The sequence below is a fragment of the Protomyctophum bolini genome (genome assembly GCF_963924005.1).
Source record: "Protomyctophum bolini genome assembly, chromosome: 7".
Classification (NCBI taxonomy): Eukaryota; Metazoa; Chordata; class Actinopteri; order Myctophiformes; family Myctophidae; genus Protomyctophum; species Protomyctophum bolini.
In genome coordinates, this window is record NC_137868.1 from 21240378 (window position 1) to 21255377 (window position 15000).

The 15000-nt window shown below is 45.6% G+C and overlaps 1 protein-coding gene across 8 annotated transcripts in view; it reads left to right on the forward strand.

Annotated features, from left to right (window-relative positions):
* satb1b (SATB homeobox 1b) overlaps positions 1-15000 on the forward strand; it is a 70803-nt gene that overhangs the window by 30727 nt on the left and 25076 nt on the right. For 5 of the 8 annotated variants that reach the window (XM_080768530.1, XM_080768534.1, XM_080768536.1 and 2 more), the window contains exons 7-11: positions 573-650; positions 3109-3680; positions 7388-7600; positions 10644-10715; positions 11871-12053. In XM_080768530.1, coding sequence (XP_080624656.1) covers positions 573-650; positions 3109-3680; positions 7388-7600; positions 10644-10715; positions 11871-12053 — 1118 coding nt within the window. The remainder of the gene's footprint in view (positions 1-572; positions 651-3108; positions 3681-7387; positions 7601-10643; positions 10716-11870; positions 12054-15000) is intronic. The other 3 variants (XM_080768533.1, XM_080768537.1, XM_080768535.1) reach the window with 2 other exon arrangements.

Consider the following 15000-nt stretch of genomic DNA (forward strand, 5'->3'; position numbering starts at 1 on the left):
CTGATACTGTATCTTTATATATTTTGATTTAGTAAATTTCCTTACTGCCATAAAGTTACAATAAAGTGACATATTAGCCAATGTTTTGATGACAGCTGATATGATATTAGAGTATTAGATATTAGAGCAGCAGTGTCCAGTTCATATCGTATCATAACTACGCACGCACGCACGCACGCACGCACGCACGCACGCACGCACGCACGCACGCACGCACGCACGCACGCACACACACACACACACACACACACACACACACACACACACACACACACACACACACACACTGTATACAAGGAACTGCCTTTGCCCTTTGATTAGATATGTTTAAAGTTGCCAATAGGAGCTGCTATTGCCATTATTCTCTGGAGTGTTTAAAGTGATATTTATGAAGTGCCACTTCCTGTTGGGGTTGTGACTTTTTGGTTTTCATCCATCCCTTCTCTTTCTCAAAACCCCTGTGTGTGTGTGTGTGTGTGTGTGTGTGTGTGTGTGTGTGTGTGTGTGTGTGTGTGTGTGTGTGTGTGTGTGTGTGTGTGTGTGTTGGTGTGCGTGTGTGTGTACGTGTGCAGGCTTGCGCCAACCCTCCCAGCTGGAAGGATACCTGGGGACATGCGTTCTCCGTGAGAGCCCACGTGCCAATGCACTAGGTAGGCCCCCCCCCCCCCCCCCACACACACACACACACACACACACACACACACTCACACAATTACATGAACTCTGATTGCCTGTGTGCCCATCTCAGCCAACCCCCAGCTAACAAAACCTTGGGCACAGAACCCTCGGGTACCCATGGGTCGTCTGCAGCGACATTCTGCTGTGCCCACCATGTGTGCCTGCAAGTGTTTGGGGGGAATGCCAAGGATGGTGCAGAGTGGCACAACCATTTCTTTGTGTTCTGTGTGATATCCTGATGTGAATCTGCATGTACCTCACCCATGTGGCAGTCACAGTTTGAGACTGGAGTCAGTAGAAGTACAGTAGCATGAAGCCTGTATACTTAGTCATGTGACAGGGTCCCATGCCCAAAATCAGCTTTTTTCAGCACGGGACACTGAGGTACGACCTTACTGGGACCTGCAAAAGTGGCATCTCTTCCTTTGAAGTGACAAAACAGGCTACCGTGCTGGACAAGAATCCTTAATTTAACTCAGAAAGTTTAAAATTGGACCTTGGGGTCCATGTTTACTCTCTCAGAGTAAAATTAACACATATGATTTTACTGAGCAAGTGAGAATGTTCTGGTTGTATCTCTCTCTTCCTCTCTTTCTCCTTCCCATCTTCAGCCCACATCCCATTTCCATTGTGCATTTAATCCGATGCTCTTTTGTGGCAGGATTCCACACGAGGACTCCCGCTTCTGTGGCAGGCTTTTTCTCCCAGGGCCTGCCATGCTATTCTGTCACCCCTTCTCTTTTCAATTTGCATGGAAATGTGTGTGTGTGTGTGTGTGTGTGTGTGTGTGTGTGTGTGTGTGTGTGTGTGTGTGTGTGTGTGTGTGTGTGTGTGTGTGTGTGTGTGTGTGTGCGTGTGTGCGCACACGCCCGTGTGTATGTGTGTGTGTACATGTATGTTCACTCACTGCTGGGGGGCATGCTAACAATAACACATGCGCACATACTGTAAACAAACAAACACACACACACACACACACACACACACACACACACACACACACACACACACACACACACACACACACACACAGAGGAGTGAATAGGCATGCCGTACCGTCAGAGCCAGGGAATGCCAGGGATTATGGGAGGAGATGTGATTATTACCAAGATTTTTATTTATTTTTTCCTCCTCTCATCATTTGTTTTCAACAAACAGTCAATAGACCCGTCTTGGCCAGGCATCTTGTGTTTACTGACAGTTAAGAAACAGGCAGCTAAAACACACGATTATTGTGGATATTTTTGGAAGACATCCATGCACTTAATCTTTTATCTCCTCGCTGAAATATTCAGCTCGTTGAAGATTCTTCTTCTGTCTTTCTCCCTCCCTCTCTCCGCCTTAACACCAATTTGTGCTTTTCAAAATACCATGCGATGCGTTTTTGTGGGATGTGCAGGCTGTTGTGCACTTTTAAGGTGTAAATGTTGCCATCCGTATGAATCCCTAGCAGCCCCCTCAGAGCACGAATACCGTATGCGAGAGACGAAAACCCTTCCACACATTCAAGCCACTCCAAAAGGCTCTTTCACTTCACCCTTTAGATCTCAAATCATTGTTTTCCTCTGCTAAGCACATCATTTAAAGCCATCTTAAATTATTCCCAAGTTATTATTATGGACTTAAAGATTCCCAGAGGAGGAGATAGCCCCCAACTGCTGTCAAGTGATGCATTTATTTTCAGGTCTTACAGGCCTGTGATTGCAGGTAGAGTATATTATGCAAGCAAGGCCTTTTCAAGGGTAACATCTTATTCATTAGTTTATTTATCTGCCTCTTCTCGCCCAACCCTGCATTTATATTAAAGCTATATTTATTGGCTAGCTTGCACACCCTATTGTTGTATTAAGAACAATGGGTGGTTCAGTTGGCATTTATTCATTAACACACATGAATGCAGCCACGCACACGCACACACACACACACACACACACACACACACACACACACACACACACACGTATTCAACCGCGTATTCAATACACACATGTTCAACCGCGTTACCTATCCACACTGTGCTGTACTGTATGTGCATGCATACACACATGCACATGCAGAAAAGTCTTCCTGTGGTCCTCTCAGCTTGTTTATATTACTCACATGATGGGCCCGCAGAATCCTCAACTTAATTTTGGAGACCCAGGTCACAAACACTGAAGCTCCTTTATGTACTGTATGCCTTCCATCCAGAGGCCCTCTTTAAGCAGGCGTACAGTACACTGTGCTGTATGACTGGGAACACCATGACTAACACAGCAGGCATCAGTTAACCACATGTATGTATTTGCATATCATTGCTGTAGGGCAGAAACCTTGTACCGTATCGCCATATTTCAAATATTATGTATCATGTTTCAGGCTAAAACACTCAAACCAGAATTTGTACTGATAGTCGACTGGTCTCTCTTCCTCCTGCTTCTCCTCCTACAGCAGAGATGGACAGCTTATCTGACCTCTCCCCGCCCGGCTCCAACCACAGCCACAGCCACAACCACAACCACAACCACAACCACAGCCACAGCCACAACCACCTGGGCTTCTCTCAGCAGCAGCAGCAGCAACAGCAGCAACAGCAGCAACAGCAGCAACCCATCCCGGGCAGCACGGCCGAACAGAACCCCTCCTCGCCGGTCCCGATGCCCCACGGCCCGCCGCCGCACGGGGGCCAGGCGGGGGGCCGACAGCCCCAGCTGCCCGGCCTGCACCACCCGGGCCTGGTGTCGACGCCCATCAGCCCCCAGCTGGTCAACCAGCAGCTGGTGATGGCGCAGATCCTCAACCAGCAGTACGCGGTCAACCGGCTGCTGGCGCAGCAGTCGCTATCGCAGCAGTACCTCAACCACCCGCCGGTCAACCGCAGCTCGCTCAGCAAGCCTCTGGAGCCCCAGGTGGCCTCCAACACCGAGGTGTCCATGGACATCTACCAGTGGGTGAGGGACGAGCTGAAGCGGGCGGGCATCTCGCAGGCCGTGTTCGCACGTGTGGCCTTCAACAGGACCCAGGTGAGTGAGGGGCCAATCAATGCAGGTCAAAGTAGGGTACAGGAGGGAAGACATAATAATAATGAATTGCATTTTTATGGCATTTTCTATGCACTATACTCGCCTACTCAAAGCGCTTACAATGGTTCATTCATTCATACATTGGGAGGTGAAGTGGCGAACAGTCGACGCTAGCGTCCTCACTTCCCATGATGGGACATTGGTGAGGTGATGAATGGAGTTAGAGACAGACATACAGTCACATGTACATTACAGACACACACTCGCACAATTTCATTTGGGTTGGGTCGTACACGCACACACACACACACACACACACACACACACACACACACACACACACACACACACACACACACCGATAAGGTGTTTAGATGTTGCGCATGTTTGGGATGGGGGGATGAAGATGACAGCAAACCTCATTACACCTCTACTCCCTTTGAAGTCACTGTGTAAAAAAATTATACACTGATAAGGATCTACTGGAATCAGTGTGTACTGCTCTCTCGGTCTCCTACCTCCACAAATCTCTCTGTGTGTGTGTGTGTGTGTGTGTGTGTGTGTGTGTGTGTGTGAGTGAGTGTGAGTGTGAGTGTGAGTGTGAGTGTGAGTGTGAGTGTGAGTGTGCGCATATGCGTGTGTGTGAGCACGTACAGTATAATGGCAGAACCAGACACTGGTGTTTTTGTGCAAATTGGCAAGCACTTACACACGCACAGTCTTATCTCTAATTGATATGAAGAGAATGCCATTGGAGGATTATTTATTGTGTGTGTGTGTGTGTGTGTGTGTGTGTGTGTGTGTGTGTGTGTGTGTGTGTGTGTGTGTGCGTGCGTGCGTGCGTGCGTGCGTGTGTGTGTGTTAATAAAAAGACAAGAGCAATGGGTGGGGGGGATTTAGGGGGGAGGCGTGCAGTGACATGACGGGTGCTGTGTGTGTGTGGATGCAGGGGGTGGATCTGATGAAACAGGGGAGGTACTTGGTCTTTTTTGGGGGAAGGGGGCGGGGTGTTGGTTGGGGGGTGGGGGGGTGGGGTGCAGATTGACCAGAGAGATAGACGGAAAGGGCTGATGGTGAGGAATGATAAACATGCGCAGACTGAAGAATGCATACGCAGACACACCGGCAGCCAGGCAGACAGAAGCATACACGTACAGGCATATGAACACACATACACACGTCGTGCACACACGCACGCACGCACACACACACACACACACACACACACACACACACACACACACACACACACACACACACACACACACACACACACACACACACACACACACACTCAGACGCATATCTCCATCTCCCAAATACTTCTATACAATCCGTGCACGCACTCCCTTTCTCTGTGAAAGCTTATCTTCGTCTATGACTTCATGTCTGTATCTGTTTATGCTTGCCAGGCTACCGTTGGCCTCCCCATTGAAATCTGAATTGAACACAGAGTCACATTATGCTGTGCACATTATGAATTTTCCACTGACATTGATGTGTGGTTTATTTGTGATGCCACTCTTTTTCTGAGGATCACCATCCGCTATCAAATATCTCATTATCCTGGCGTATTGCCAAAAATCACACCTATTGATAGCAAGAGGAAGCACAGCATTGGTTCACACAGTGTGTGACCAACAGCTGATGAAAAGGCCCAATCATACGTCTCTGATAATGGGGCCTTGTAATGACAGAATTCATCTCCATTGAAAAGCAAACGGAGGATAAGCTGATTGCCTGCTGTACAAGAGGGATGTCTGCGCATGCAAGTAATAAACCTATTCTCTGGGAATGCGTACATCACTGACCACTTCCAGACAACAACACTGGTTTATTTATTGTATCTATGAAGAGATACTGGGTAAACTTTCAGGTTACCTCTGTACTCTTCTCCGTCCAAGCTTTGGTAGTTACCAACTATGCTCCAAGTGGTTGCTTTTTAACCACATAATCCCTATATATTTAGTCCCCCAAGGCTCTATACTACTATCTGTCCAGTCTTTTTGCCTATTTCCCTCAATGCCAATCTCTAGATCGATATCGCATTGTAATATGTTGTAAAATTGTACAGCTTCTACCTTGGCCAAGTCTCTCTAGTAAAAAAAAAGATTTCTCATCTCAATGGGACTTTCTGGTCAAATAAAAGTAAAATCACACTCGTGTGAGGTGAGGAGCACTCTTATCCTCTAATACATCATCCTGTCCTCACTTTTTATCCTCACGTTTTAAGCCCTCAGCCATTCAAATCATCACTATGGGTTACACACAGACACACACAAATAACAAACATAAAATACAGAGAAGCAGAAGACAGGCCAGTGACTCCCCTCTTGTCTCTTGAACAATACTGTGAGCTGGATTTACTTAGATCTAAAGCGCAGCATGGACTGTGGTGGGCCGGTCAGAAAGAACATGCTGCAGTCGCTATACTGTGCAGAGCTAGCATCTCATTTACAAGGGCTGCAGTTAATTACGCAATCTGCTCTGGCTGCATTGTGTGTTGGTGAGAAAAAGTGCAGTACGCTGAATGCCAAAGTACAGCCAGACAGCCACCGAGGGCCAGACCCGGGCCTTTGACCATCTCAAGCTGAATTAACTAAATTACCCCCAAAAAATCGACATCTTAAAAGGCAGCATTGTCCTCATAGTTTTGAGGGAAATTTATTTAACTTGATTCCATTTAATTATTAGTAATTAATATGTAGCCTACGATTTCAGTACAAGCATTCCATATTCAATCCGTATGTACTCAAATGTTAAATGTTTATAATGTAACAGTAAAACAGTCTGCCTTGAGTCCATATTTATAACACATATAATGCAATATGTTTGATAATGAGTGATATAGTAAAGCTCATACCAAAAAATCGTTGGCCCTATTGTAAAGTAGTCTGTTCGTGCTGTTTTAACATAATTCAGCGTACTGTGTAGTGTAAGTTTCAATCCAATAGTCAAATGTTTGGCCCTTCACTCACTTTATGTTTTTCTGTGGAAAAAGCTAAGAGTCCTTTTGGTTGTACCGTTTGTGGCAAAAGCCGATTACCTGTATTTTTGTGGTAAATGTGCTCAAACTTTCTTAATTTTCATGCCTTGATGCAATGTGCATTGCAAAGTATATTGAACAGCATACATGATTTACTGCCATTCCATATCCAGGCTTTTTTGTCCAATGTGCCCTAAAACAGCCTTGCCCAGTGTTAGACAGTTTTGTGGCAAACCATTTTTGAAGATCCTACGCTTGTTTTGTGAATTTCACACACGAATTAGACGTGACATGTGAGCAATATACCCACTGCAAATTTCTCTGTAAATCCAGCTCTATATATGAAAGAGCAACCTTAATACAGGGTGTCTAAGGCAATGTTAGCTTACTAGCAAGTTAAAGTTAGATGAAAGCTTCACATTTTCATTGTCATTACAGAGACTCTTTCACATTGATGGCTCATATTACGATTGAAATTGATGATCTACAAGCTCACAACGGTACGCGTCACATCTCAACATCCTGTGAGCTTGTAGAGTGGCTATTTTCGGGTGGCAACATCATACAACGAAGTATAATTTAGGCTTTACTTGCTCAGCCAGGGCCTCTCTCACTCTTTCTCTCCCAACCCTCCTTCCCCTCCCCCTCTCCCTTCATATCCTCACCTCCTCGTCGTCTCTGCCTCCTCCTCTCTCCTCTTCTGCCCTCCGCCACCATGCAGGGCCTGCTGTCTGAGATCCTGCGTAAGGAAGAGGACCCCAAGACAGCATCCCAGTCTCTGCTGGTCAACCTTCGTGCCATGCAGAACTTCCTGCAGCTGCCCGAAGCCGAGCGAGACCGCATCTACCAGGACGAGAGGGAGCGCAGCCTGTCGGCAGCGTCCGCCATGGGCCCCGCACCACTCATCAGCACCCCACCCATCCGGCCTGTCCAGGTAGAAACACAGAGACAACTGGCTTTCAGATCGCATATTAGATCGGAAGTTTAGGAAGTAATGCACAATGTAAAAATGGAGCATGAATACATAATTACATAAGCTGAAATGTATGGTTCCTTTACTGCTGAGCTAGCTGTTTGATACCACAACCATCAATCACGACTCTTAATTTATTGTTGTATATATCGATTGCCAGGTTGGAAATTGTGAGGGCATAAGGTGATGCCTCCATAAATCCAGCAACAGGGTACTGCAAGAGCTGTATAGTACATAAATATAGGTCTGATCATGTTGAGAGTGTGTTAAGACATAAATGCTATAATTATTCCACTGAAAACAGTGTTGACACTGCCTTTTATTCAGTTTTCTTCGAGCGACAATTGACAAAAGGGTCTTGCAACGGAGTGTAAGGCTTGATTCATACTTTGTGGCGGTTGTTATGCACTGAAAATAGCCAATCTACAAGCTCACAAAGTGTCGTGGCCAACGTGTTGTGAGCTTGTAGATCGTCTATTTTCGGTTCTGGGATGTCATAATGTATTGTTGAGGACTTCTGCAAATGTCATGCCACTCATAGACACATGCCACTCACTGACACATGCCACTCACTGACACATTCCGGAGCCACCACATTATGCATTCTGTTACACACCTCAGAGTCACATACATTTATGACAGACCGTCAAGCTGTCTGGACACAGCGAATGTCTCTGCTACATAGCATACATCACATTCGGCATGTTACTTCTGAACCATATTTCCTGCATCCTTCTCATCCTCTACTCACAGGAGGAGATGGCTACACAAGGGCTAATTTTGACCTTTTCTATGGCCAATCATGCACCATTAACTGTAACCTTCCCGTTCTAAAAATAAACCTGGCACGGTGATGACAAGATCATTGAAAGATCCAGCAACACTCTGTCTGTCTGTCATCAGTCAGTCTGTTCCTGATTTATCTTCTCTGACTGTCATGCCACAACTTTCTACTCGCATGGTAAATCAAAGTTCCTCATTCAAAAAGGTATATGGCAACTTTTTGCCACTTAAGCCCATTTGATGTGCGGTCAAGTGTGTCTGGGAGGTGAGAGGGGCTGACAAAGGCCTCCTCTGTCCTGCCCTGTCTGCTGAAGATGGAGCTTTGAAAGAGATGGAGGAGAAAAGCAAAGACAGTTAGAGAAAGAGGTTCTCCTTCGAGCTCAGGGCCACCCAGGTCCAAAATGGAGACTCCCCTTTTTAACTGCATGTTGAGATCACAGCAGCTGCCCTTACAAAGCCAGTATGACAGAGGCCATTTCTGAACCAGTGGTTTTGACACGTTACAGTTCACTGCCTGTCCTTACAATGGAAAGACTGTGTCAGCTCAGGACAACGCTTCATAGTGGGAGAGTGGACCTTTGTATGATGATGCATTGAAGTTAAAAAGCAGGGTCTGAGCTATCAGACATACCTCTGTTGATGGCCTTAATTCTGTTTGCATCAGTCCTCTTTCCAAAATGCCTAGGATCAGGAGGTGTCTCCACCTTTTCAGGATTCAATCATTTCATTACACGAATTACAAGACATTAGTATCAGAAGTGCGCTTGTGTCCTGTTTACATCAATCTGAGTATCTACAGAGAACCTTTAGTATTTCTGAACACAAACCACAAAGGTTTGCCTGCAGGGTCATCAGAGGCCATCACATAACAGTAATAGAATTGATAGGTAAGGGCTTTACTGGTGCACATGCTGGCCAACGAGAAGAACATTTAATTGTCAAAATGCCAAATACAGACAAGAAAAAGCCTGCGGTTTTACCCTTTATGTTATCTTTGACTTTACAATTCTGTTGACACGCTGTCAATATAACTGTAGTTGTCTACACATTCCCACTTGAATGACTTGCACACATAGATATATATCATGATTGTAAATCAGTGTGCCACTACACAAGGCAGTTGACAAGCACACATACTAATGGTGCGCAGCACACAAACACACACACACACACACACACACACACACACACACACACACACACACACACACACACACACACACACACACACACACACACACACACACACACACACACACACAGTCACACACACCTATACCTGGCCATATGCCAGCCTCTCCTATGGAGCAATGTGGTGTGAATTTAGCCACATAAATCAGTGAGGGTGGCAATTGAGTCAGAGACAGAGGAGGATTTTTATAGGCCTCATAAAAACAGATGCAGGCATACGTCTTGTGTCACGTGTACCGATGGGTGGCTCAACTAACCGAGCCAGTTAGCGCATGTCCCGGCCTTAGCAATTAACTTGACACGGTAACCTACCTCTCAGACTGACAAGTTTGCATTGAAGCCATCGTAAAATGGCCCTACATATCCAGGAATGCTTCAACATTCCAGTTTCACCACAACATTTTAGGATTACTGTATGTGGTATTTTTTTTTCTTCCTTTTTTGGGGTTGTTGTTTTTATAAAGCCCCAAAAGGGGCTCATGTTAGGTGTCTAGACTAATGTTTGAATATATGTTTCTTCAAGCACACATTGTTTTGCGAGTATGTAGCTGTGTGGGTTATTAGTGGTTGATTTGAATAACATGTTCTCATACCCATGGATTTCTTTCTCTTTTTTTCTTTTTTTCATATCGAATGATTTGTATGCTAATGGCTCTTGGGTAATGTTTTTATTTGGATATTTGTTACCCTCTGAAAAGGTTTCCTCAAGACACGACAAGCCCTTGAATGAAACATGATTTGATATTTTGCTTTAGCATTTTAATTTCTAATCAGCAAACAATGACACTGACGTAAGAATATCTTTTCACTCAGTGCTTACAGAGAAGAATACTTCTTTGTGTATGTGAGCATGCGGGTACATCAGCATGCATGTATGTGTAGAGTGCAAGTGAATGCTTGTTCATGTGCTCATGTATGCACATGTGACGGCCTACAAGTGTGTGCGTGGTTGCACGTGCTCTTGTTTTGTCCAATTCCCTCTTGTGAGCCTGAACAAACATGAACATGTTCTGTTTTTGACCCCTTACAGCCCAGGAGAGAAGACTGTAACACCGTCAGACCTGAAGACTGGAACCCCCGAATCCCTGTGGGCATCTCCCCTGTAAGCAAACAACACACGCACGCACACACACACACACACACACACACGCACGCACGCACGCACGCACGCACGCACGCACGCACGCACGCACGCACGCACGCACGCACGCACGCACGCACACACACACACACACACACACACACACACACACACACACACACACACACACACACACACACACACACACACACAAGCAAGCATTCTTACAGCAGAAATGACTCATACTAGATTATCGTTTCCCATCATGCCATTCATTATTATATTAAAATGGTACAGTGGTCCTCATAGAATCTCACATGAATCTCACATGAATAAGACGTACAACTTATGAAGTTATTATATTTCAAATACAAATGTTATTATTTCAAACACAAAGCTTTCTCATTTTCAGTCAATATGTGGATAAATCTAAACCCCAAACCACACCAAGGATCGGGTCGGGACAAGACAGTATTTAAGGTAGACCACACCAATGCAACTCATTGCAACTCAATGCGTTGCATTGTTGTGGTTTACCTTAAAACCTGTCTCGTCCCGACCCGACCCTTTGGTGTGGTTTGGGCTTTAGACAAAATGTAATAAGATGACAATAAATTTGTACATAACACACAAATACAAAGATACAGTGGACTTAGGAAGGCTAGTTATCAGAACAGTAACAAAAAAAATACAGTATGTTGTTCTGGCACATAAGTATATATTTAGTGTCAATTGACTGTTGTTACATACTGTATGCGATATACTTGTGATGAACAATCTTTAGACAACAACCATCGTGCTCTGGTTGACTGTCATGTAACCAAGCAACTGTCTGTATATATTTGGTTAAACTGCAATACAATCATCATATCTAGTCAATAGAATGAGGCGCGGGGTAGAAAGAGCTTTTGAAGTGGAAACAATGGAAACAAGCCCTCAGGGCTTGTTATCCTTTTAGCATCATTGTACAATGTACCATTGTACGTTTTGCAAACTGTGAATAAAGTATTCAACCAACCAATCAATCAATCAATCAATCAATCAATCAATCAATCAATCAAAGTAATGTCATAGACTGTAAAATCCTCCATTTTTAACTCAGAGAATGTGCTCATAGAACATAATGGTAATGTTCTTTTTTCTATTTCTATTAACACTGCATTTGACTTTGTGCAGTGCAACGATTTCCTTGCTCTGCACCAGGTGAAGCCGTCCCCTCTGCCCAGTGAGTGGAACGGCAAGACAGAGAGCTGCATCCTCAACATCAACTCCACCATCTATGATGAGATCCAGCAGGAGATGAAGAGAGCCAAGGTGTCCCAGGCTCTGTTCGCCAAGGTGGCGGCCTCCAAAAGCCAGGTACATATCAATCTGGGAACCCATTCCCACTGGGGGCACCATCTGCTTTTTGTGTAGAAACAGGAACTCTGTTTGGCTCCTCCCCTGTCTTAGTCCACATCCTCTCGGGTGCCTCTGTGTTTATTCCTACTAACAACAACAACAACACTACATGTTCAGGGCAGTGGTACTACGAGAGAGATTTGGTACATACACACGCAAGCACACATGTGCGCATGGGCACACACACACACACACACACACACACACACACACACACACACACACACACACACACACACACACACACACAGATGTGTCATCTCTAAATAAAATCATATTCATATTTAAAAAGCTTGACAAGTTTTACACACACCCATCAGTATTTAGCCTTGATAATATTTATTTTGATTGAGTTGAGTGTCACATCACATCTGAATTCACCTCTGGAACTTGTAGTTCCAGTTCCAAGTGAGGTTGACAAAACATCCCTAAAAAACCCCACCAGAACACAACCAAAACTAGATGCACACGTAACACACCACCTACTATGAATGGAAAACATCTAAGGAGAGAGAGATAGAAAACAACCTGTAACTGTCCGTTACAAAACCCATGGTGGTGATTTATGGGCATAATGACATATGTCTCCTTTATTGTGGGTTCAGAGTCAGGCAGCCGACAGTGTTTCAACACAAAACAAACCTGTTTATATTAACCATCCCCTGAATGGCTCCCCTAGTTAGACGAAGGGGGCCTCTGTTATCTTCTCCCAGAGTGCAACAGCCCACTCACACAATGCCAGCTTGTGTGCGCATCGAGCAAAAAAAAAAAAAACACTGTCACATAGTTTAACTCTTTATTAAATGTAATTAAAGAAAATGCGGAGCAAGGCGTTATTATTAAAGGTTTTCAACGTGTCTGTCAGAAGCACAGTTGGGAAGATTTTCACAATTGCGCTTGATGGAGAAAATGCAGGGGGGATAGATCACCAAGGGCAGAATTATCATGAAATATCTGCGCAGGCTTTATTTTTTCTTGCTGATTAGGATGATTATAGCCTCAGATAGTTTTGTTTTACCAAATTGCAGTTTGATGCACAAACCACTGTTTTTGTTCAGGAGTTCAAAGACTCCTTGAAAAGATGGAGAAGGAGAGAGAGAGGGGGGGGGCAGAGAGATGGAGACAGAGAGAGAAAGTGAGAGAGAGAGAGAGAGAGAGAGAGAGAGAGAGAGAGCAAGGAAGAGCGAAGCAACCATGGTATTAACTCGCAAATGCCTCTCTTCTCAAATGATCATTTTGTCTGAGAACAGGTTTCCACTGCGCCTCGTCTTATTCGTTCCCTTGCCTCTCTGTCTCTGTCTCTCTCGCTCTCTCTCTTGCTCTCTGTCTCTCTCTCATTCCATTCATGGCGGGCGGGTGTGAATGTGAATTGAGCAGCAGATAAGAAGTGTGCTAATTACGTCTGTGAAAGGGGGCCTGGGAGAGCACTTATCTCTGGCTCCATCTCGTAATGGGCGTTCCCCGGGCAGCTGGTCTCCCCCCCGTTACTACCCAGCCCCCAGTACCAGTGCCACCACTTGGGCAGTTCCCTGCACCACACCAGGCTGCTGTGCCCAGAGAACCAGCCTTCTGCATCTGGTTTCCACTTACTGGTCAAGCGACCAAGTCCAAAAGTGCCTCTATGTAAATGTCAGATGAGAAATGGATGGTGTGTTTTCACTCTGGTTAAGGTTAGGGCAGGGTAAGCAGTGAAGTGAAGGTTAAGCTGAAGGTCTGTTTTAGCTTCATAAACAATTTTTTTTGATGAGCTCTGCTGTTTGTTAGTTGGCCAGAACGTAACAGTCGGTTTGGAGTCTGGAGCATGGCAAGGTCCAGGTTGGTCCTAATGGGTCCATTTGTACACATTCACAGTTAAATTGACACTCTGGATTCAAATGTGTAGTAGAGAGGGCGAGTGCAGTGGTAGAGGGATGGGGGGGGTCAATGTGCACAAGCTGGCAGGAGGCCCATATGGGGTTCAGGGGGAACAACCATGGGGGGAAGGGCAGTAGAGTTTGGTACAGTACAGTACATGCGTGTCCAGTTGGCGTGCAGTGCCCTCTCTGCCTCCCTGGCACAGCTCAAAGAGCAGGCACATATTGTTGCGGTCGGGCAGAAACCTCATATCTCCATATTTCATGTTTTTCCGTAAATGAAGGCCTTCTTCGTTGTACAACAGTGTTGTACAAAAGTAGCAACAATAGCTGATGTATACGTTTTCACATTGCGACACATTTTCAGCTTGTGGATCTCCTGTTTCCTCTATTTTTGAAAAATTGTGAAAGTGATTACATAAGTCTGTCTGGACTCTTATGAGGTATCTGGGAAGGGATGAGTGTGTGTGTTTGTGTTTGTGTCCCCTCCTCTTCTCTATCATCTCCATCACATCGATCACACTGCAAAGCACATAACCATACACCCCACGCATGGTTCACGCATGCATGGTTCACACACGCACGCACGCACGCACGCACGCACGCACGCACGCACGCACGCACGCACGCACGCACGCACGCACGCACGCACGCACGCACGCACGCACGTGCATGCGTGGGGTGTATGGTTATGTGCTTTGCAGTGTGATAGATGTGATGGAGATGATAGAGAAGAGGAGGGGACGTGAGGAGAGGTGCTGGGGGGCTGGTAGCCATGCTGGTCCCTTGGGTAGAGGAGCAGTAAGCAGGAGTTTACTGATTACTGCATGCTCCACTGACTCTGTGTGTGTGTGTGTGTGTGTGTGTGTGTGTGTGTGTGTGTGTGTGTGTGTGTGTGTGTGTGTGTGTGTGTGTGTGTGTGTGTGTGTGTGTGTGTGTGTGTGTGTTTGCATGTGCGTGTGCGTTCGTACACGCATGCGTGAGCGCGCACGACCGTGCGTGTGTATCTGCGCGTGCATGTGTGCATGCATGTGTGGTTAGTACATCAAACA